A 22376-nucleotide genomic window follows, 5' to 3' on the forward strand; every position below is an offset into this window, starting at 1 on the left:
CGGGCAGAGGCAGAGGGCTGTCTGCCGCTTGCCAGGCAAAGAAACCAACCAAACCGCTTTTGGTGAGTTGATCGACGCCAACACACCACAGCGCATAGCTGCTCTCTCGCATCGCCCTCTCTCACTCACACAGTCACTCGCTCACTCACCACGCTTGCCGCATGCACTTGACCACAGGTGAGTTGGGGGCATCGCTGTGGAGAGCGCAGGCGCTGAGAATTTAGTCTATCGTTTGTTTTCGTCGCAGAAACATTGAGCAATCGCAGCGAGCGGATTAACGCAACTACCGTCGCAGTTGTTGCCATCGCCGTCGTCGTCGTCGTTGTCGTCGTCGGTTCGTCGCCTGCAGAATCCGTCGAATCGGTATTAGAAACGATATCGATAACTCGATATCCAAGTGCAAGTGTAGACAAGTGCCCAACTAGCGGTAACTGCGACAAACAAGTGTGCTAAACGAAGAAATATTTGTAGTTCGCTGTCAAAATCTACAGAAATTCTAAGCCTCAGTAGGAAAGCTATCGGCCCCCCAATCCCAACCCCAACCCCAACTGCTCACATCTGCCAGCGATTGTCGCCGCGTTTTTATTTTGTTTTCGTCGCGATCGTCGCCGTCTTCGTCGTCGTCGTCGTCGTTTTCTTCGTCTTCTTCGCTGTTTTCTTTCATTCGCCGTGCAGCAAAAATGTGAGGAAAAGAGGCAAACAAAATAAACGCAAGAAGAAGAAAATAAACGGAATTCGACTTAGTTTTTTTTGGGGGGGAAAAACTTCGGAGTGCGCTTGGAGTCAATAAATGCCGAATGTTGAGAAAATTGCAATATTTGCATTTTAATTAAATTGCAAAGAATTTCCGTGTCTCCGTGTTTGTGTATGTATATACGTGTGCACCCTACAACAACAAAATACACACAAAATATATAATCAAAAGAAAAAATACAAAAAGAAATAAACCAGAAAAAGGCGAAAAGAAATATTGTTCAACAAGTCAAACGAGTTCTTTTGGCTCGCTTTGGCCGTGTGGCCAGCAGCAGCAGCAGCACCAGCAGCAGCTACAATAACAACAACAGCAACAACAACAAATCGACTCAACATCGCATTTGGTGGCAGTGGCAAGCAGCAAGTTTTGTTGTTTGCGCCTTTGGTGAAAAATATTGACAGCATTTAGCCACAAAATGTAAGAAAAACACAGCATAAAGAGAGCATAAGAAGGATAAATAATACATAAGTACACATGTGACATATTTAAGGCGCTAAAGCTCCACATTTCCAGTTGAAAAGTTACTGACCAAGTCGTTCTAGTTGTCATAGTCAAACTACTAATACACTGCACAAAACTAGTATGCCGGCTACACATTCGTTATATTCACTAAAATATGTAAAGTACTCATTGTTGTCTCTGTGGCTTATGAATAGTATTCAAAGTTTGCATAGTACTCACTGCAGCATGTTAAATATTCATTAGAGATGGCATTGTGTTCATGCCAATATGTAAAACTTCAAGTATCACAGCAGGCAAGCACACATTTAAATATGAATAGTATGCGAATGGTATGCGAAGTAGTCATCAAGGCAGCCAAGTACGCATATACATAATATATATAATATGTAATTCCAATCAGAAGAGACAATATATTTTGTAGACGTTATAAATCTTAACTAAGGAAGAATCTTAACTAAGAAGGTCGAATATATACTATATACCAGAAGTATTTGCAGGAATGAATGATATGTAATAGGAATTCACAGTGTTTAAAGTAATATAATCCGTTTTCGATCAAGAGAGCACATAAGCCTCAAAATATATTCTAATAAAACTTTGATGACAAATATTAAAGCAATCTAAAAAAAAAAAAAAAAAAAAAAAAAAAATATGTTCACATGTAAATTATTTGAAATAGAACTTAAAAATATACATATAGTCTTGTCATTAAAGGAAAAATATAGAAGTCTATAATCAGAATATAAATATTTTGCAAATTCACTTTGAGAAACTTGTCTATATATTTAAACATTTAGAACATTAAACAATTCACTTCAAAATTAGTACAAATCAAAGTACTCATAGTATTCACTCTAGGGCCTAAACAAATTCATTCTCAAATTTGGCTGCTTGGCTAGCGAAAAGCCGCCTAATTAGATGAGCGGCCAAGTAAAAGGTAGCTAACAACAACAAGCCTAACAAGAGCAGTTGCGTCGGCAGCAGCAGCAGCAGCGGCAGCGGCAGCGGCAGCAGTGAAAACAACTTGAAATACTCAAATTGGTAATCGAATTTGACTCGTTAAATGATCAGAGCCAAAGTAGACTCAAAATGTGTACACAAAATGAAAAGGCCAAAAAAGGGGAAAAAGACAGACACACACACACATCAACACACTCACATACACTTTGCTCTTTAACATGCCTTCTGCGTCTTCTTCTTCTTCATCGTTTTCTTTTTGTACCTCAATTCTTTTCCAAACGTTTTTCATTTGCCGCTGCTTTGCCTATTGTTCAAGGGAAAAATGTTGTGTGTGAGGAAAATGTGAAAAACAAATACAGTTGGAAAGATTAGTTTTTTGTTTTTCGTATTGAAATATACGAGTTCTGATTTTCTACCTGTTCTACAAGCAAAATAGAGAATATCGGTATTTAATCTCTCAATAGGCCAGGTGAACAGTGAGTTATCGCTATCTGGCCGGGCGATACGTGAGTCGCCTGCATAAAGTGTCGCCAAACGTGCGGATTCCTGGAAAATCTGGCGACAAGACCTGCAAGTATTTTTAAGCGCCTCTCATCTGGGTGTTTCACGTATTTTCTAAATAGACTCTTCTTCTTTTTTTGGGGACGTAATAAAAAGTAGTCGAGGCGAAATACTCAGGAAGTGTTTGCTGTCGTGGTCGGACTTCTTAATGCTTCTTGCCATTAAAGTGCATTAAAAATTCCACTGAAAATTATATGAAATAATTACGGAAAGTCGCTCTAAACGGTTTGAGTGTGTGCGTGGTGTGTTTAGGCACTTATAAACCAATTTTCGTGCCGCTGTTAAAAGCCAAAATAGCTTGACATTAAGGCAGGCTAAGACTCTAACTGAAAATGGCCCTAACATTTGGGCCAACAATGGGTTGCAGCGAGTCGAACGGGGGATTTCATTTTTTTTTTTTTTTTCATTTCTTATTTTTTATGGCCCTTAATTTACACTTCCTTCCAAATGTGCTGCGTAGGGCGAGGGAGTGCAAGAGACAGAGAGAGAGTGAGAGAAAGAAAAGATCGCCGAGTTCTCGCAACTGTCGGCGACGACCAAAGGCGGGCGGCAAGCGGCAGCAAAAGCGAACAAAATATAATTTTCATTTCCCATTTTCATTCCACGCTTCTCACAGCCGCGGCCGCAGCTGCTGCGTGGCTGCGCTGCTCTGCATATTTTTGCCTTATCAGCGCCGGCGGCACTTGGATGCAGCAGCCTAACGGTAGAGTGTCTCCACTGGAACCTTTTTTTTCATTTTCTGTTTGTTTTTTTATGTATTTATCTTTCTGCGCCGGTGCGTCAGATGCGGGTGATTGCCATTGCTGTGACGTATGCGGCGCGACATAACGAACGACTTAGGCAACGAACTTGCAAAACGCAATTTAATGCGCTTTAAATTGCTGAAGACTTCGGTCCGCCCCTCCCGGGCTGGCGTCTAATTGCTGCAATGCTTAGCGCTATACAAACAAAAATTACGCTTTAATCTATTTTTGCCCGGCCCCATGTACACATAGCCACACTCACACACACTCACGCACAACGTGCATCAGGCGACGGGCGTGCAGCTGCCCCCTTTTTGCAGACCACACGCGCGCCTCGTGCGCCGTGCCAAGAAAATTACATTAGACGTGGAAGCGGCCGTTGCGAACGTTTCGCGGCTCGCTGTTCGAGAAAACGCAATGCACCAGACGCCAGTTCCCAGTCTCCAGTATCCCCTCCGCCATGTCCCCGGCCTTTGGTCCATGCCCATACGGGCCACCTGCTCCTGCGGCTGCTGCAGACACCCGCTCAGCTCTTGCCCTCAGCTCGGCGCTAATTTCTTTGTTGAGTCTCATGCGAGTTGGCACCGCAGACATACGAATGTGCTAGCCTGTGATTAAGTTTGGAATATGTTCATCGTTTTGTGCAAGTGTCTTCATCCGCCAACAGTCCACAGATTGGGGAGCTCTGCTGCTTGGCTATTTGCTGAATTGTGATTGAGTTTGTGCCTGCGGCTGCTCGCTCAGTCGTGCCAGCTACGCATAAATATCTTCTCTATGCGTATAAAAGCATAAAACAATAAACATTGTTTATTTCAGAGCAGTTACAGTTGGCCATACACTGAAAATAGGCCGGAGTAGAGTATGTTCTGGAAGGCAGATGACAAACATTGAGTAGATCATTGAAATTATAATTGATTGAGCCAGTCTCAAATTCAGGTGCTGCCAGTTGACTAGAGTATGCATTAAATGTCTTTTACAAGATCAAGATACATGAGCAAATATCTTATTCATATATTAATTGGAACTTGGAACTAATAGATGGTTTCTTTACAGTTAGTTTTAACAAAAAACTTAGGCAACGAACTTAAATTTGCCATTCCTTAAGTTAACTTATGTGAGACTTGCCTTAGCAGTCATGGTTGTAACTGACATGAATGACTTAGACAACGAACTTGCATTTGCTATCATAAACCTAACCGAAACGAATGACTTAAGCAACGAACTTGCACGTGCATAACTGTTTTTATTGAAAAGGCAGACTGTGAAGGGATATACGTTCTCTACCATAATTACCAGACGAACAGTAATATTTTTTACTTCGATATTTTCCACTTTATTTATTTATTTTCTTTTTAATTGCGGAAAACAGTTAAGGACCCACATATAATATTTATTATATATGTGCAAAGAAACTCATTAGAAATATTTGTATACAAATACTTATGTATATATATTATTTATTTCCCTCGAATCGTTAGACATGCCCTAAAGTGACCATCACAATCTTTCAAGAATCAAGAATCAAGAATTTTTTCGCACTGGCAAGACCGTTCTCTTTCTCTTTTAGTGGTATTTAAAGAATCTAGTCTAATTATAGAGCTGTGTAGCCTGAAGCAGATATCGAAAAACGTGTGCGTAGTTAAAATATATTTGTAAATTAGTTGAGTCTTATCTCATGACTATCGAGCGTATCTCGTGGTCGAACAAGCAGCTGGTCTATATTTGATTTAGTTTTCTTTGGACTTCAGTTTTACGATACACATGTGCCGCCAGCATGTGTGTGAGTGTGTGTGAGTGTGCCAGTGTATATATTGCACGCTGAATGAGATATTAAATGAGGCCCAAAGTCGTAAAGCTGGGCCCACTAACACAGTCGATTGAGTTGTTGGGGTGTAACAAGTGTAGATGTGGCTTCGATGTGGCAAGGCTTCGTATTTGTCTCTCGTGCTGATGCCAGTTTGCATTTGCATTTGTCGATCGAGCCCATAAACACTCACTCTACATAATTTGATTGTCTTAATGGGGCCAGCATTCTTTATAGAGCCAAACAACATCATTTCAAATGCGATAAATATAACGAAACGTTACAAATTTATTTTCAAGTTCGATTGGGCAACTTAAATATCGCTTATTGTTTATGGCAGCGGGCGCGGGTTAACGAACGCTTCACGAGATTAGCTTCTTCGTTGGCTGATTTTGCACTTTTATGACAGCCATAAAATATGCCAAACAATGGCTTAGGCACTCACCGGCCATGACAATTATTGCTAAATGCTTTTGGCTACCCGAAAAAACAAAGCAAAAACACACACACACTCTCACACATATACAAACACGATCTATAATGCTATACTTGCTTTTGCTTCCGGTTCTCGCCATTCTATTAATACCCCATATAAATTTGTGAAAGATCTCTCTGGGCACAGTGCCATAAACCGCAATGCGGACACCATGCCGTGGGGCAGGTGCAGAGCACACACACACCCATACGGTTTCGAGATTAGAAGACACAGACATGACAACCTGCAGCCCATTCGGATTCGGATTCAGATTCCAGTTCAGCCCCAGCCCCAGCCCCAGCCCCAGCCACAGCCGCAGCTCAGCCTTAGCCTCAGCCTCAGAGTGCCAGGTTCAGGTTCAGTTTGGGGCTCGGTTTTGCGGGCAATCTGTAATCTGTGTGAGCGTCATTTCATATTTTCTTACACTTTGGAAATTGGTGCACTTGACGTCTTGACGGACGCTGTTTCCCGATAAGATATGATAAGTAATATAATAAATGCCGCTAATTAATGGCACTTAATATGGAAAAGAGGCAAAAGCGAAGCTAAATATAGACGAATCGACTATCTGGCTAGCTGTGTTACCAACTTCAACTGTTTTCCTGTCAACTGATGCATTTTCATTAACAGCTAATTGCCTGAATATATCGATAGCTCTAGTTGTGATTGCAAGTAATAAGCGAATCATAACTTTCGATACTTAATTATGAATGTATGCAAAAAAAAAAAAAAAAAAAAAAAAAAAATGGACAGATGATTATCGATAGTGTACATCAAATCACACTTAAATGATAATGCTCGATAAAATAGAATAAAATATATCTGCAAACGGATGTGATTTTCAGACAATTTCAATATTACATTGACTGAAATCGATAAATATCGATTATGCATAGTAAATACTGTCTAACGAAAACATTGCAATTACTATCATATTATTAAATACTATTATTGAATATAGATAAATATCGATTACATTACTTAGCTGCGACGTATGCCCATTTAACATATTAATAGAATTTCCTAAAATATTTTTACCCATGCTTGACCATGGCTAAAATGTCATCAAGCTAAAAACTGCCAAGATTCCATGAGAGAAAATTATCCCCAACTGTATTGTAAGTTGACCCCCTTTTTTAGGTACTTGTGTTTGAAAGCGAAATTCGAAGCGTGAATTGTAATGAAAATGAAAAACGCTTTCGTGCTTTGTTGGTCAGCTGAAGCTGAAGTTATTCAGGTGTTGGGGCGTTGGGGCGTTCACAATTGCCTTCACTTGCATTTTCGCACTTTTTGTTGCAGAAAATCCCATGCGAACTTCACGCTTTCTTAAATATCTAACTGTCTGAATATTTTCTGCTGGCTTTTGTCTGCTTGGCTGATTGCAAACAACTCGCAGAAACACGGCATTTTATGGACGATATGCAAGACGCAGATTTGCATCTAAATGAGCTCGATTAATATGCAAACAATTAAAATGTTAGTGCTGTTATGGCTTAGGCCACAAGTCCAACTCGACGTTGTACGGCAATTAGAAAGCCATTAGAAATAACTTATTAACAGCCCCCACAACCACAACTCAGTTCGCCACGCTACCGCTGCCCCCCGCTGGCCCGCTGGCCCGCTGTCTCTCGCCAGTTCTATACCCTTGAGTGAGCGCTGGCTCCGTGTGCCAAGCTCCATCTCGCACATTTCATAAATTACTCAACATTTAATTAAACACGCTCTAAAGCGCTACTTACCACCTACTTAGCCGCCGGTTTTAGACAACAATTTTGCATAATTTGAAGTTAAATCATGAATACCCAACAACTACAACAGCAACAACAACAATAACGACAACAACAACAGCCACAGCAGACAACTGCAGACAAGTTTGATTTTCTGTCTCGTTTCGTTGGCCATTTTGCAGCGCTCAGGCATATTATCAGTTAATTTTTTCTTTTATGCCCTTTGAATGGGCATTATAAATGTGTTAAGCAACGTGTTACCCATTGCAAAAGACAGCTACCAAGCCATAATTCATATACATTATGATATGGGGAAAAGGTGAGCCGTTGCAGCCATATTTGTTTACGTCTACTCAAAGTCGGATTTCTCTGTGCTGCTGGCCTAATGAAGCTTTTCTTTTTGCTTTTAAAAGATTAAAGAGTACAGCCTAGTATGATAATATTGTTAAACCTACAATATGCAATGATTGACTTTATCATATCAACTTGCATTTATAATTTTCAAATCACAGTTTTTTAATGTAAACTTTTATACAAGTTCATCTATCCTCAGCAGCAAGATTTATATATTAAAGGTTATACATTTGGAGTCTACTGTTTGGCTGTTAGGATCTGATTACATTATTTTACATCTGCCATAAATCTGTCAGGGTATTTAGCCAGAGCCAACCACAAAGCTAGTCTCCTCTGTACTTTTTCACTTTTATAAGCAATTAATGAGAGCGCCTGGACAGCAGAAACATGTGTAGTGCTCATGTAAAGTATCCGCGGCTGGCTCTGTGATTTAAAGCGCCTTCCTGCCTGACAGCAGCTGGACAGGCGTCGTCTGCTCGTCTCCTTGGCTGCCCCAAATTGCGGCGCCACGGTCGACTGATCAGCGCCGCGCGTTTTCGTCAGTTTATTTGATATCAAAGCCAAATGCTGTGCACAGCAGTCAGCAGCGAGGCATTCGCTGACTGCCGATTGCTTTGGGGCTGGCTTTCTTTCCCTTTGGTCAGTGTATTGGATTTTCTTTCGTTTTCTGCTTCAGCTTTTTGCCCCTCCTTTGGCTAATTAGTTGAGCCGTAAAGTTTATGCGCATTTCGTTATTGTTTTTTATATGTATACCATTCTGATGGAATTATGGTTATATAGTATTTGTTGTAACTTTTATTTGCCATTAAGTAGATTTTATTAACGCCAGCCTTTACGAGCGCAAAGGCTCGTAAAATGCCAACAACGAAAACTGAGGAAGAAAAGACAGAGAAAGACGGCCCCAGGAGAAGTAATAATTCTTTTTATCTTTTTTAATGCTCAACATGTGAGCTGACGGTAGACAAATCAAATTCACAATCCAAATCAAAACTACAATATGTCTAATTACAAGTTTGTCATTTGATATTAGACACAGTTGCGTGGCTCTCGCGTAGCTGCAGTCGGAGCCACACACACGCAACCACTTGGTGGTGCGCTTTCTAATGTGTTTGGGTATTAGCAGTTCATCTAAACTTATGACAAGTGCAAATCAAACTGACGTTTCCGCAGTAGCTGCAGCAGCAGCCCCGGCTCCCAATCTCCCCATCTCCCAGAGGTAATTTGCGTATGCGCCCGTCAAGTGTCAGGCTGGGGCCGCAAACCAGAACCGGGGGTTCATGTCTAATGCAGCTTTTCTTATTTCTTCAAATAACTCTTCTTGCTGCACCGGTTCGCATTTGCAGTTTATTAAATTACATTTTCATGCCATGGCCATGGCGTTTCCAGGAAGGTACTGACCATCATTATTAAGTTATTAGACGGCCTGATGGACACGCAGCCTGTCCCATACCCTACCTTATATCAATCAGGCATTCAAGCTGTCACATAATTGAGCTCTGCCGCTGCAGCAGCAATTGCTGCTCTGCTGCAACTGCTTCTATCGTAGTCCATTTATTAATTCACTTTTAATTGCTCGCTTTCTTTTTGATCCTGTTGTGATCATCGAGCGATGAGCTGGCACTTTTTATTCTCTTTCGGAGGGTGCCCCCAAACAACGAGATACATATCTATCGCGAGGAACATCACGAACCCAAATACCATGTGAAACTAACAAATTTCTTTTCATTTTTTTTGGGCATTTCCAATTGCTGCGGTCTGCTAAAACAATCTAATAATCATAAATATACCCTGTATTCGAAAGGAGTTGCCGCTGAGCTGAGGTTGGCTTGGTGACATGAAAATCTTTGTTAAACTTTAGATATAGAGAACTCTTCTTATTATTATTAATTTCGACTTATATTTTTCCATGCATGCCGAAAGCTGTTTCGATATTATATGGAAAATATGATATATATAATTGATCTCACTGCTGACAGGATTTCAGGGAAGATACAATATATATATTTTCCTGTACGAGAGATTAATAACAATATAATTTTCATACACAATCATGAAATTTTTAAGTGCCTTAAGCCTGTAATGATTATTGTTTCAGCGCAATTCACTTCTAAGCTAGGGTAACTTTTAGGTGCGCATACCCGTTGAAAGTAATTTAAGTTCTTTCATTTTCCTTTTCCTTTTCTGTTTTTGCTTATCGCGCGAGAAAAATCTCCAAAATTGCAGCGGCCACCGCGTACCTTGCTGTTGCTGTTGTTGTTGTAGTTGTTGTCTTCTGCTGTGTTTTTTGTTTTTTGTGTTTTTTGGGGCCACTCGAATGTGCCGAATATGAAAAGTGTTAGTCATGGTCTTGTTAACTAAATTGTTGACCACGAAATTTGCTGGCCAGCACTTATTCGCCTCTATCCCCCTCTCTCTCGCTCTCTCTCTGTTCCTCTGTTCATCCATGTCATTTGGGCTATCTTTCTGCTGTTCTGTGGTTGATCCCATCCCATCCCATCCAATCCAATTTCAACACAATAAAAATTTCAGTTTTGTATTTTTGTTGTTTGATTTTTAAATGTTTTTGTATGTATGTGTATGTGTGTGTGTGTGTGTGTGTGTGCCATCAGTTTTAGAACGTCAATATTTCAGCTGAAACACCAGCATAGAGTCGAGCAGAGCCGAGACCCTTTTAGCCTTTGAACCTTTTGGCTACGCAGGTAGTTTTAGGTTGCTGCCTGCCGCTGGAGCTTCTTTTGTCTCGTCCATTCGAGTTCAGTTTCGGTTTTTGAATCCATTCTGCGGCATTTTCCTCGTTTGAATTTCAAATTGCGCTGCTGCAGATGCCTGGACAATGCGTAAGCCGCTCGCGGCCCATCAGCGTGATGAGCTTCATCAGTCGGCTAAGCGCGTTAGTGCAGTTATCAGTCTATTAGTTGCCATCTATCAAGTGGCCCCAAGAACAAGACGTCACCAGGCCAGCGAGCTCCAAGCGTGGGCAGGGATTACTTGGTCACGTTTGTGCTCTATGTTTATGGCGTACGATTTGTCTATAAAAATATATGTAGAACTGTTTATTAGGAGTTTAAGTCGTGCTTAGGGCATATATAAGTATGTCGGGAGTAGCTAACTAAAATATTCCTTGACCATGATATAGGGGTTATTTATGTCTTAAATTATACATCTAATCTATTCTCTTCTCATTTTGCAGCACAAAATGGCGCCTGCTGCTGGACGTAGCGTAGGGCATACGCAGTCGGCGATATGCGAATAACGCCATGTTGGGTCTCTCAGCATACCCAAGCAAGAGGAAGGAACAAAACAGCAAAAGCAACAGCAAGCCCCAAAAACCAAACGAAATGTTTAAGAGTGCGAGTTCGACGGCGAGTTCTGTGAACTCCAACAACAGCAGCAACAGCAACATCAACAGCAAAGCAAACACAAGACGGCGTGCCACGCCCAGAACGCCCCAGAAAGATTACACAATGTTTCACAGATGCCGGCGACGCGGCCGGCACAGCTCAAGGTCAACATTACCCGCCACAAACACGAACAGCTGCTGCCGGAGCTGGACTGGTCTGCTCTGGCTGCTCCTAGTCTCCTGCAGCCTGTTTGGGAGCAGCGCGGCGGGCGCGTCGGACAAGGAGCGCGAACGACGTCTGGAGGTCTTTGAGGGCGTGCCCATTGACCATCAGATCGGTTATATCGGTGACTTTGACAGCATTGACAGCGGCCCGCCCTACATCATTGTGGCGGAGGCGGGCGTTGAAACGGATTTGGCCATCGATCGCACCACGGGCGAAATACGCACCAAGGTGCGCCTGGACAGAGAGACGCGGGCATCGTACAGCCTCGTTGCCATACCCCTGAGTGGCCTGAATGTACGCGTCGTGGTCACGGTGCGGGATGAGAACGACAATGCGCCCACGTTCCCGCAGCCGGCCATGCACATCGAGTTCCCGGAGAATACGCCGCGCGAGGTGAAGCGCACGCTGCTGCCGGCTCGAGACTTGGATCTGGAGCCGTACAATACGCAGCGCTACAATATTGTCTCCGGCAATGTGAACGATGCCTTTCGCCTGTCCTCGCACAGGGAACGGGACGGCGTCCTATATCTCGATCTGCAGATCAGCGGATTTCTGGATAGGGAGACAACGCCCGCGTATAGTCTGCTGATAGAGGCTCTGGATGGCGGGACGCCCCCTCTGAGAGGCCTGATGACCGTCAATATAACCATACAGGACGTCAACGACAATCAGCCGATCTTCAATCAGAGTCGTTACTTCGCCACGGTGCCGGAGAACGCCACAGTGGGCACCAGTGTGCTCCAGGTGTACGCCTCTGATACGGATGCCGATGAGAACGGCCTGGTGGAGTATGCCATCAATCGCAGGCAGAGCGATAAGGAGCAAATGTTTCGCATTGATGCGCGAACGGGTGCCGTCTATATCAACAAGCCGCTGGACTTTGAGACCAAGGAGCTGCACGAGCTGGTCGTCGTGGCCAAGGATCATGGCGAGCAGCCGCTGGAGACGACAGCCTTTGTGTCGATCAGAGTCACAGACGTCAATGACAATCAGCCAACGATCAATGTGATCTTTCTCAGCGAGGATGCCTCACCCAAGATCTCGGAGTCGGCACAGCCGGGCGAGTTTGTCGCTCGCATCTCCGTGCATGATCCGGACTCGAAGACGGAGTACGCCAATGTGAATGTCTCGCTGAATGGGGGCGATGGCCACTTCGCCCTGACCACGCGTGACAATAGCATCTACTTGGTCATTGTCAATCTGCCGCTGGATCGCGAGGCCACCTCCAACTACACATTGAGTGTTGTGGCCACGGACAAGGGCACGCCGCCCTTGCATGCCACCAAGTCCATTTTTCTGCGTGTCACGGATGTCAACGACAATGCGCCCGAGTTCGAGCAGGATGTGTACCATGCGAACGTCATGGAGGTGGCCGATCCGGGCACCTCGGTGCTGCAGGTGATGGCCCGCGATCGGGACGAAGGCAGCAATGCGGCATTGAGCTATGCCCTGGCCGATACGCCCGATACGCACGCTCAGTGGTTCCAGATCGATGCCCAGACGGGCCTGATAACCACACGCTCGCACATTGACTGCGAAACGGAGCCGGTGCCGCAGCTGACGGTGATCGCCCGCGATGGCGGACAGCCGCCACTCAGCTCCACGGCCACGGTGCTCGTCACCATACACGATGTCAACGACAACGAACCGATCTTCGATCAGAGCTTCTACAATGTCTCCGTTGCCGAGAACGAGCCCGTGGGCAGGTGTATACTCAAGGTGAGTCATTAAGCCCCTGCCTCATAGTGAAGAAAAAAAAAACTGAACAGGGGAACATATGTCTGTATCTAGCTCTATCCATCTATCTATCCATCCAGCAGCTTTTGTTTGACCCATTTTTTGTTTGGTTTATTTCTTGTTGTTGTTTTATTTTTTGACTCGCCTCTCCAAGTGACTCGAATCACACAACGAGCGTCACTTATGGATTTTCTACGTACTTGAAACCCAAACTAATCTCATGCATCAATTACCCAGACGCAGTCGAAAACTTTCGGTCCGATCACTCAGTCATCGACATCCGTAGGGAATTGCGGCGGCTGTCGTTTCGGCTACTTGCCGCTTGCCGCTTGCTGCTTGCCTTTGCCTTTTGCCTATTGCCTCGTGGACACATTTGTGCTTGTTATGCACATACTCTAACTGAAGGCAGGGACCTATGGGCTATTTGTCTAGGCCTGTGAGGCCTATTGGCAAGATCTGTGCAGAGATAATATAAGCTAAACTCTGAATAGCATTTCAATCGATTGGCAATAAGACTAAGCAAGGGATTATTGCGATAACGCTTTGTAGTTTTCCATTTTTCATTCCATTATCAAAAAAACGATATATGCTTTATTCAGGCTTAGTCGAAAATCCTATGAACTATTTTCCTCAAAAATTGTTCCACTTGATTTTAGTCGTTAGTTGATGGTTTAGTATCCATAGATCGGCAGATCACACGATAGTCGCAATAATGGATCAAAGATCGTTTCTAATCGAATCTTATGCATCGATAAATTACGATAATTGACTTGTGACTGCATCAATGTTTGCCTTCAACTTGGTATTGTTTTCATAGGCTATCGGTACTTGACATCTAGAGTACATCCGCTTCGGTGCTTGGCTGTCGGCATTTCCTTCTTGTTAACTGTTTTAGGCAGTCAAATTCCAAATCGTTTCCACCATGTTCAGGCAGCCCCCATCCCCCCGCCCAGCCGCTGTTGTGCCCCCGTTACCATCCGCACCCGAAGCAATGCAGGCTTCTCACTCTTTTGTAGTTAATCCATTCATCATCGGGTAATTACATTTTTATAACATTTTTCCCCGCTCACAAAACAAATGGGCAACCAAAAAGAAACAACTGAAACAACAACAACAACAACAACAGCAGCAACATGAGGCCGGGGCCTAAAACCGTTTCTAGCGCTTAACGAAGGCATTTTGTTCGCTGTTGTTGGTCGGCTCTCAGTCTCCGGCTCTCCGTCTCAGACTCTTGTCTTTCTATCACCCATTTTTTTCTTCTTTCACACACACACACATAGACAAACGCTCGTCGACAAGATTTTGTTCGGACTATCAAATGTGACCTCTCTTGTCGCTTGTCTCTCGCTGTGCGCCAGTCGCAAATAGCAGAAAGAAGCCCATGAAATCAAACTGAGAGGAAAAAAAAAAAAAACTACTAAAAATGTTGCTTAGATTCCAAAAAAACTTCTCAGCAATTTAATAACACGAGTTTCAACTCAAGGCAACAACAAAGACAATTTATAAATACGGGTAACATATAAAAAACAACACTGATAACTACATTTTATATATAATTTTCAGTGTTGTAAAAGGTTTTTGTAAGTGCGAGCGAGGAACAGTTTTGATTCGCTTTTTCCTAAGTCTGCGAATTGAAGCATGTACGGTTGTTCCATTCATAAACAGTCTCCAGTGTTGCATAACGCCTTGTAATTTGTGTTTAGTATCAGCTTTACAGATTTTACTCGCTTACTCGTATTTGCTTTTCAAATCTTAAGACAATTTCTCATATTGTTCCCATAAACATAAATAACTAACTTTCCAGTGTAGTTAAGCGCTTTGTAAGTGGTTTTAATGTCAGCTACTTGGCAATATTTTCGTATTTCCTGTGATTAGTGAGTTAAAAATATTCGGTTTCACTGCTGAGGAGCAATTACAGGGCGCCCTCGTAGACATTTCCGCAAATCAAATCAAATCAAATCGAATCAAATCATATCTCATCAAAGAAAGAGAAACGGCAAATGCGAGAGATGAACGAAATTAAAGTCTACGATGGCCCCAAACAGCAGCAATAATTCGAACTAACAACTTGGCCAATTCTGTGCCAACATCAACGATAACAACAACAACAGCAACTACAACAACAATATTTTCGATGAAATCTGAAAAAAGTCACGTTTCCTTAATTACAATGAAAGAAAATCAGTTGCGTCTCGGTGTTGCCCGTCCCTCGGCCCCCTCACCTGAGCGTCTTGGCCCTCAAAGCAAAATATAAACCACAGACACAGAAAGAAATACAAAATACGAAATACAAAACGCATAATTGGCTCACGCAAAAATGAAAAGAAAAAAAAAACAGAGAAAGACAGAAAAAATAATAATAATAAAAAAACAAAAAGAATAAAAATACAAAAACTGATTGAGACTGCGATACACATCTAGAGTTTTGAGAAAGAGATAGCAATATCGATGGGTAGACAAAGTGCGCGGGACTCTTCCATAATCATAAAAGCGGCGGTCACAAAAACAAAACTAAATTCGGTGCACACACACACACACACACACATATATATATGCATATAGGGAGAGAAGCTGTGCTCGGGTTACTTCTTTTTCATATTGAAGCCAATCTGTGGTTGGGAAGACAATAAAAAGTCGAAGCTACCTCCAAAAAAACGCAAATCGGAATTTGGAGTATAATAAAAAACAAAACAAAAAATTCAAGAACAGGCAACGAGCAGCTCTAAAGGGCCTGAGAGACAAACCCAACGACGAAGACGACGAAACTAAACATTTTTTATGGCGCGCAACTGAAGAAAATTAAAAAACCAAAATGAGAGTGAAAAAAACAAAACAAAAAAAAAAAAAGTTCGTAATATATTTAATATATGAGAGTTTGGCTGAGACAAACAAACAATAAACCGAAACAATTCTGAAACAAAAAGCCAAATATTTGACTAAAGCAAACTGGGAATCGGGCCAGCTTGGAGCCCGAGCAGGCCAAAACCGAAAAATAACTGAGTCGCCCAGCGAGTGAGAACAACAAATACTTGCCAGCTGCTCGTCATTGTTTGCTCGACTTTTGGCACTGCACGTGGGCGCAGGGCGGCCAGGCCAGGCATGGCTCGGGGCTGGACGCGGCGTTCCATCGATTGACGGCCAGCGGAGCTGAGCGCAGCTGCGAATGGAATTCGCCATCATCATTGAGGATAATTGCAGCTTCATCAGCAGCAGCAGCAACAGAAGCAGACGAGTTGAACTTTAATTTGCTTCTACAACAACGGGCAAAGTCGCTTGCTTCCTCTCCCCATCCTTGATCTAGAGAGCCGCAAACACAAAAATATGCCAAAGTTGGAGCTGCGAGAGTTAACAGAGCACAAAAATAAATGCGCCCTGAGAGTTTCACAGCGAAAGTTCTGCTATTATAATTAGTATTCCACACAGTTTATAATTATTTTCATACAGCTTAGCCCAGGTATAAAGTGGCTGAGACATCAAAACATTTGTACTTTCAGTTGGTATTCATAATAGATGAGTTAGGTATTATAAAGTAGCTGGCAAAGTGAGGGAGATTTTGAATTTGGTATTTAAATTTTGCTGGCATAAACAATTGTTTATGATCGTGGCTGTAGGCCCTCGATGAAATTAAAGCTAAAGAATTTCATTCATATCTTGAACTCAGTTAAAAGAGAAGGCTTAAGGCAGTCAAGCCTAGCATTAATTATTATTATTTGAAGCTTAAAAATAATGTAAAACAAGTAAGAAAGCTCCAGTCGAGACTGCTCGACTAGGAGATACCCTGAACCCTCCAAGCTGATATTCTAATCATTCTGCACTTCTTTTATGCACACATACATACACATGCATCCACACGCACGCATAAGCCTGCGCTCTGATAACAGTAAGCAGCGACTGCGCTTGGGCTGCGCTGCAGTGTGGGCAATATTATGAGAATTTATTTGTCAAATAACTTCTTTTGGAGACATACGATCTTCATGAAACTTTTAGAGCGTAATCATATGGTGAATATGTGTGTATATTCCAAAGCCCAAGTCTCTAGTATTTGAAATACGCTTTTTACAAAAGTGAGGGTGAGGGGGTGAATTTAAGGGTGGGGGGTAAATTTTAACAAAAACCGAAATTGTATAAATTGCATATAAGCATATATTAAAAATTTGGAGACTCTAGCAATAAGGGTGTAGAAGATATAATTTTATAACTGGTTTTCGATAAGGTTTTTTATCGATAAAAAAGATCGGGATGAGTTATCGATTTTTAATGATAAACTTGATATGCGCGCTGTAATTACGGACATTTTAAAAAAAATTTGAAGTCTCTAGCTCTTATATCTTCTGAAATCGACGCGTTCATACATACGGACGGACGGACGGACGGACGGACGGACGGACGGACGGACGGACAGACAGACGGACAGGGCCAAATCGACTCAGCTCGTCGCCCTGATCAAGAATATATATACTTTGTGGGGTCTGCCACGCCTCCTTCTGCCTGTTACATACTTTTAACAAAACCATTATACCCTGATTTCCCATTTTCAATGGGTTCAGGGTATAAAAAAAAATAAATAAATACACAGAAGCGGTATTTATTTAATTATTACAATTAAATAAATTAGCTCTAAAAGTGCAGACCCATAAACAGAATTGCCAAATATTGTGGAAAATGTGAATTCTGAGACGTTTGACCCAGTTCTTCCATCAGCTGCTTCTGCCTACTTCAGCTCATGCAAATTGTTAAGCCAAATCCAATAGCATAAATTTATGGCAAATACCACGTAATTGTACCAAATTCAGAGCCCTCAGAGCCCTACCTCACGAACAGCCAGCCAGCCAGGCCGGCAGACAGCTGGACAGAGCGTTGCCGTTCCCATCTAGGCCACACCTTTTTTGCCAGCGACTATATCATTTTCGAGCGGGAGCGGAAATGCTATTTAATTAGAGGCGATCAAATGCCGCCTAACTCCGACTCCGACTTCAACTCCAACTCTGACTCCGACTGTGACTGCGACTGCGACCTCGAGATGGACTATTACTTGGCCTGGTGGTAGCCAGCCATCTAATGGCTGACCAAATTACACTTTAATTCGGGCCGCAACACGAATGACTCAGGCAACGAACTTGCGCCCAGTCGGCATTAATATTGAAATGAAAATAAGAAAAGAGAAAAAAAAAGTAGAAAATTAAAAACTCATTATGCAAATTGCGCAGCGAGAATGCTGCACACAGTCCGAAAGTGGAGCGCCAACTGGAGCGTCCTATGCCGTGCTCAGCTCAGCTCAGCTCCTTCTCAGCCCTTCTAGCCTCCCGCGCAGTCAGTCAGTCAGTTGATTTCTAAGACAACATAATTTGTTCAGCGTGTTGTTGTCATCTCAGATTTGTTGCTCTTGTTGTTGCTGCAGTTACACACTAAATTACATGCAATTACATGTTGTTGTTGCAGCTAGTTGCTGGCAATTGCCTGGCACCCGCTACGACTAACCCGATCCCGCACCCGCACCCGCCTCCGCCCCTTGCACACCCATTCCCATTTCAATGACGACGGCGGACAGCACGCGGAGCAGATTGGCAGCCAAAGTTGTTGTTGCTGCAGCAGCCGGCGCTGAAATTAGTTGCATTTGTTGCTTTTGCCATTGCTGTTGCTGTTGCTATTACTTTTCCTGCTGTTGTTGTTGTTGTAATTTCGCATTGTTTGGCTAATCTACGTAAATCTCATTTTGGAGGCTCCCACAATTACAAAAGTGGCAGCTGCTGGGGGGCAGCGCGAAGGCAGCCCGTGGACGTCGATGGCGAGAGGGCGAGGGGGGGGGCATCTCTATCTATCTGCGAACTGGGCCTGCCCATTTGGCAAGTTATGTGGCCGCTTCTCTAATGCCATTGAACTGGTTTGCGCTGAGGGTGCAAGTGGCAGGTTTTGCCATACAGTGTACACATACAGTGCCCCATTGCCTACCCTCCTCCCGCTCGCTCCCTCTCCCTCACACTCACTGTCTCTCTCTCCCTTAGCTGCTGCTGCGTATGCGTTTGCTGTGCACCAATTTTTCTTTGTCTCTTGCATCAATTCACTTTTTTCTAAACATGGGCTCAAGCTCTGTAGCGGCCACATGCTCTGCCTATGCCGCTCTCTATAAGCATATGTCTTTCTTCTTCTTACTCTCTCTCTCTCTCTCTCTCTATCTGTCTGTCTATCTACCTCTCTTGTGCTCTCTTCTGACGCTGCGTACGCAACTTGTTTTGCACAATTTTAATTCTATAAACACCTTTAACGCATTTTTGTGCGCTCACATTCCATAAATGCCAGAGTATGGCGTAGTAAGGCAGAGAGTGAGAGAGTAGGAGAGAGAGAGAGCACGACGGAGAGAGCCAGCGTTCGCTCGTTGAATTCACCTCACTTGCCGCACGTTTTAGCTGTGGCTGTTGCTGGCAGCGCCGCATTCAGCGTTTGTCATTCAGAAATTCAGCGCTCTCTTTCGTTCTCAGAGACAGGGAAAGAGAGATGTGTGCGTAGCTGTGCTTCTGTGTGTGTGTGAGACAAAATGGTTGGAAAATCATGGCGCAGGCGCAGCGGCCGAGCCGGTTTTTGGGCTCGATATTTTGTAGTACTTGTCTTTTGTATCATAGCAAACAACGAGCTACAAGAGCCATGCAACAAGCATGTGTGTGTGTGTGTGTGTGTGTGTGTGTGCTTGTTTGTATTGCTGTGCTTGTATTTGTGTTTGCGGGGTGCCTAATATATGCAGTGGCTGCCACTGCTACTATTTGTGCTACCAACTGGCGCTGATACTTAAACCGCTTAATATGTATTAATTAAGTTGTGTTCTTGCCCCGTCTCGCAGGCGGCGGGACAACAACATAATTTTTGACACAATTTTCAAAAGTTAAAAATCGCCAGATAATCGCATTTCCTGCCATGCAGCGAGAAACAGTGTGCGGGGAGGGGAGGGTAAGGGGAGGTGAAACAGTAACGGCAACCGCAACAACAACAGTAATAATAACAGCGACAGCGACATGAAGAGGCAGCCATAACAAACACCATGAAGCGAGCAAACAGCCCACAAGCGAGCGAGCCACAATAGCCACAAGCGCTGATCACAATCAAAACATCAATAAACCTTAACTGATAGGCAGCCAGGCAGCCAAGGCGGCCAAGGCGGCTGAGGCGGCCAAAAGGAGCGGCTTTCTACCACTCGCTGCTGCAGACTCAGTCGACGTTTGCATTTTGCATTGCCACTGACCGAAAAACTGCGTCAGTCGTTGCTGTTTGCATATGTGCATGTGTGCATGTGTGTGTGTGTGTGTGTGTGTGTGTATGCACGTCGTCATCACACATCAAATGCGCATCAATTTGCAGCCCAAACGCGACAACAGGCCCGGACTCGCTGAGTGGAGTTGTGGCCCAAAAGCCCGTTCCAGACACGCGTGCAACATTGTGGCAGGCGGCGCTTTTTGGCCAGCGCTGCGAGTTCTGTCTTGGCTGTGGCCATATTTAGTAAATGCCGCTTCTGTAGCTGCCTTTAAACGTGCAATTAAAGCGCGCGCACACACACACATACACAGATGAAGCGAGAAGTGCTGTTAGGACGAGGAGCTGCACACTGTGAAGGAACGGGCGCGCGCGCACGCTCGCTCGCGCACATCACAACAACCCGAGGGCATTGGCTACTGCATTTGCATAGCCGCCGCCACTCGCGCGCATTCTCTCTCCCTCTCTCACTCACTCTCTCTGCATCTCACTCGCTGAAAGACAGGCTGCAAATATGCCTGGCTGCTGTTCCTTTTGCTGCCTTTTGCCTGACTGCGCCGTCAATTTCAGTTATGTTGGCCAAAATAGCTTCTTTTCAGGCTGTAGCTGGAGCTGGAGTTGGGGCTGGAGTTGGAGCTGTGGTTGGAGCTGTGGTTGGAGCTGCGTTGTCAAGTGTGCGCAGCTCAAACAATTAACTCGTCTCGCTGTCCATTAGCTGCTCAAGCATTGCCCCACTCTGCCGCTGCCCCAAAATCAATACAGCCGCGTTCCGCCTAGCACTTTATGCGGCTTTTGCTTCTTTTTCTTTTGCCCATTTATTTTTTTGGGGCGGTTAAAAACGCTCTTAGCCGCCATTACCACAGAGCAAAAAAAGAAAAGAAAATAATAATAAAAATAAAGAAAGAAAACTGAAAGTGCGTTGATTGATGGGCAACTAAGTCTAGGCCTGGCCAATTGGTGTTGGAGGTCAGGCCAAGTGCGTGTCTCAATGTGACTGTATATGTGTATATATACATGTGTGTGTGTGTGTGTGTGTGTGGTAGCAACAGCATTTGCATATGGAGTAGCAATCAACGCTGGCTTTTGAGCAGCTCCTTCTACCTCCATCGTCCGCACTTGAGCTGCTGCTGCTGCTGCTGCTGTTGATGCTGCCTGTGTTCTTAACAACTTCTGCTGAAAAAACGTGCGATTCTAAATGAGCATATCAACAGCTTACAAGCCAAAAACCACAAGGCAACGAACCACACAAAAAGCAGCAGCACCACCAGCGGCAGCGCCAGCACAGCTACAAGTACCTACAGACGAAATACGAAAGACTGAGGACACAAACTTGGCTTGGCTTAGCTGGCTGGCAGGCTGGCTGGCTGGCTGGCTGGCAAGATGCAGCGTTGATAGCTTTTGCATATCGTTGTCGGGTCGACGTCGCAGTCGAAGAGCTCGTTGCACAGTCAAAGTATTTACCACAGCAAAATAAAAGCTAAAAAATGCAGCCAGTTGCCAGCTTATTTGGCCCTAATGTCTGCTGATGCTGATGCTGCTGTCCGCATGCGGCGCTATGCCAAATAAGCAACAGCACCACCACCACCACCACCACCACCAGCAACTGCAACAAGCGAGTTCACAATTTTAATTAGTTAATTATTTTTACTTTTAAGCAAACAAGATTTCAGCGACAAATAAAAAGCAGTCGACAGCCAACTCAGCCCGACAATAACAAAAACACACATGCTCAAATCCCTGCCACAGCCAGTGCCTGAGCCGAAAACCTCGCTGATCCTACAGAGCCTGAGTCTTTAGCCATGGCCAGCAATCTGCATACGTGCATCTTGCCACAGTTGCCACAGCGCGCCCTTTGCCGATCTCTCGCTCCTTGCATATCTCTTTCTCTCTCTTTTGCTCTCTTTGTGCTTCTCATCTACGCCTGCTCATTTGTCGTCCTGGTCTCAACTCTTTCTCTCGCTCGCTCCTTCTCTTTCTGTCATTCGTGGCACCCT

General features: G+C 43.9%; 1 protein-coding gene across 1 annotated transcript in view; it reads left to right on the plus strand.

Moving 5' to 3' along the window:
• Positions 1 to 203: 203 nt before the first annotated feature.
• ds (dachsous cadherin-related 1) overlaps positions 204 to 22376 on the plus strand; it is an 87581-nt gene continuing 65408 nt past the window's right edge. The window contains exons 1-2 of the mRNA XM_018004253.2: positions 204 to 1171; positions 11031 to 13125. Coding sequence (XP_017859742.1) covers positions 11098 to 13125 — 2028 coding nt within the window. The 5' untranslated portion in view covers positions 204 to 1171; positions 11031 to 11097. The remainder of the gene's footprint in view (positions 1172 to 11030; positions 13126 to 22376) is intronic.

This window comes from Drosophila arizonae, chromosome 3 (genome assembly GCF_054131065.1).
Source record: "Drosophila arizonae isolate 15081-1271.41 chromosome 3, UAZ_ARI_1.0, whole genome shotgun sequence".
NCBI classification, from domain to species: Eukaryota; Metazoa; Arthropoda; class Insecta; order Diptera; family Drosophilidae; genus Drosophila; species Drosophila arizonae.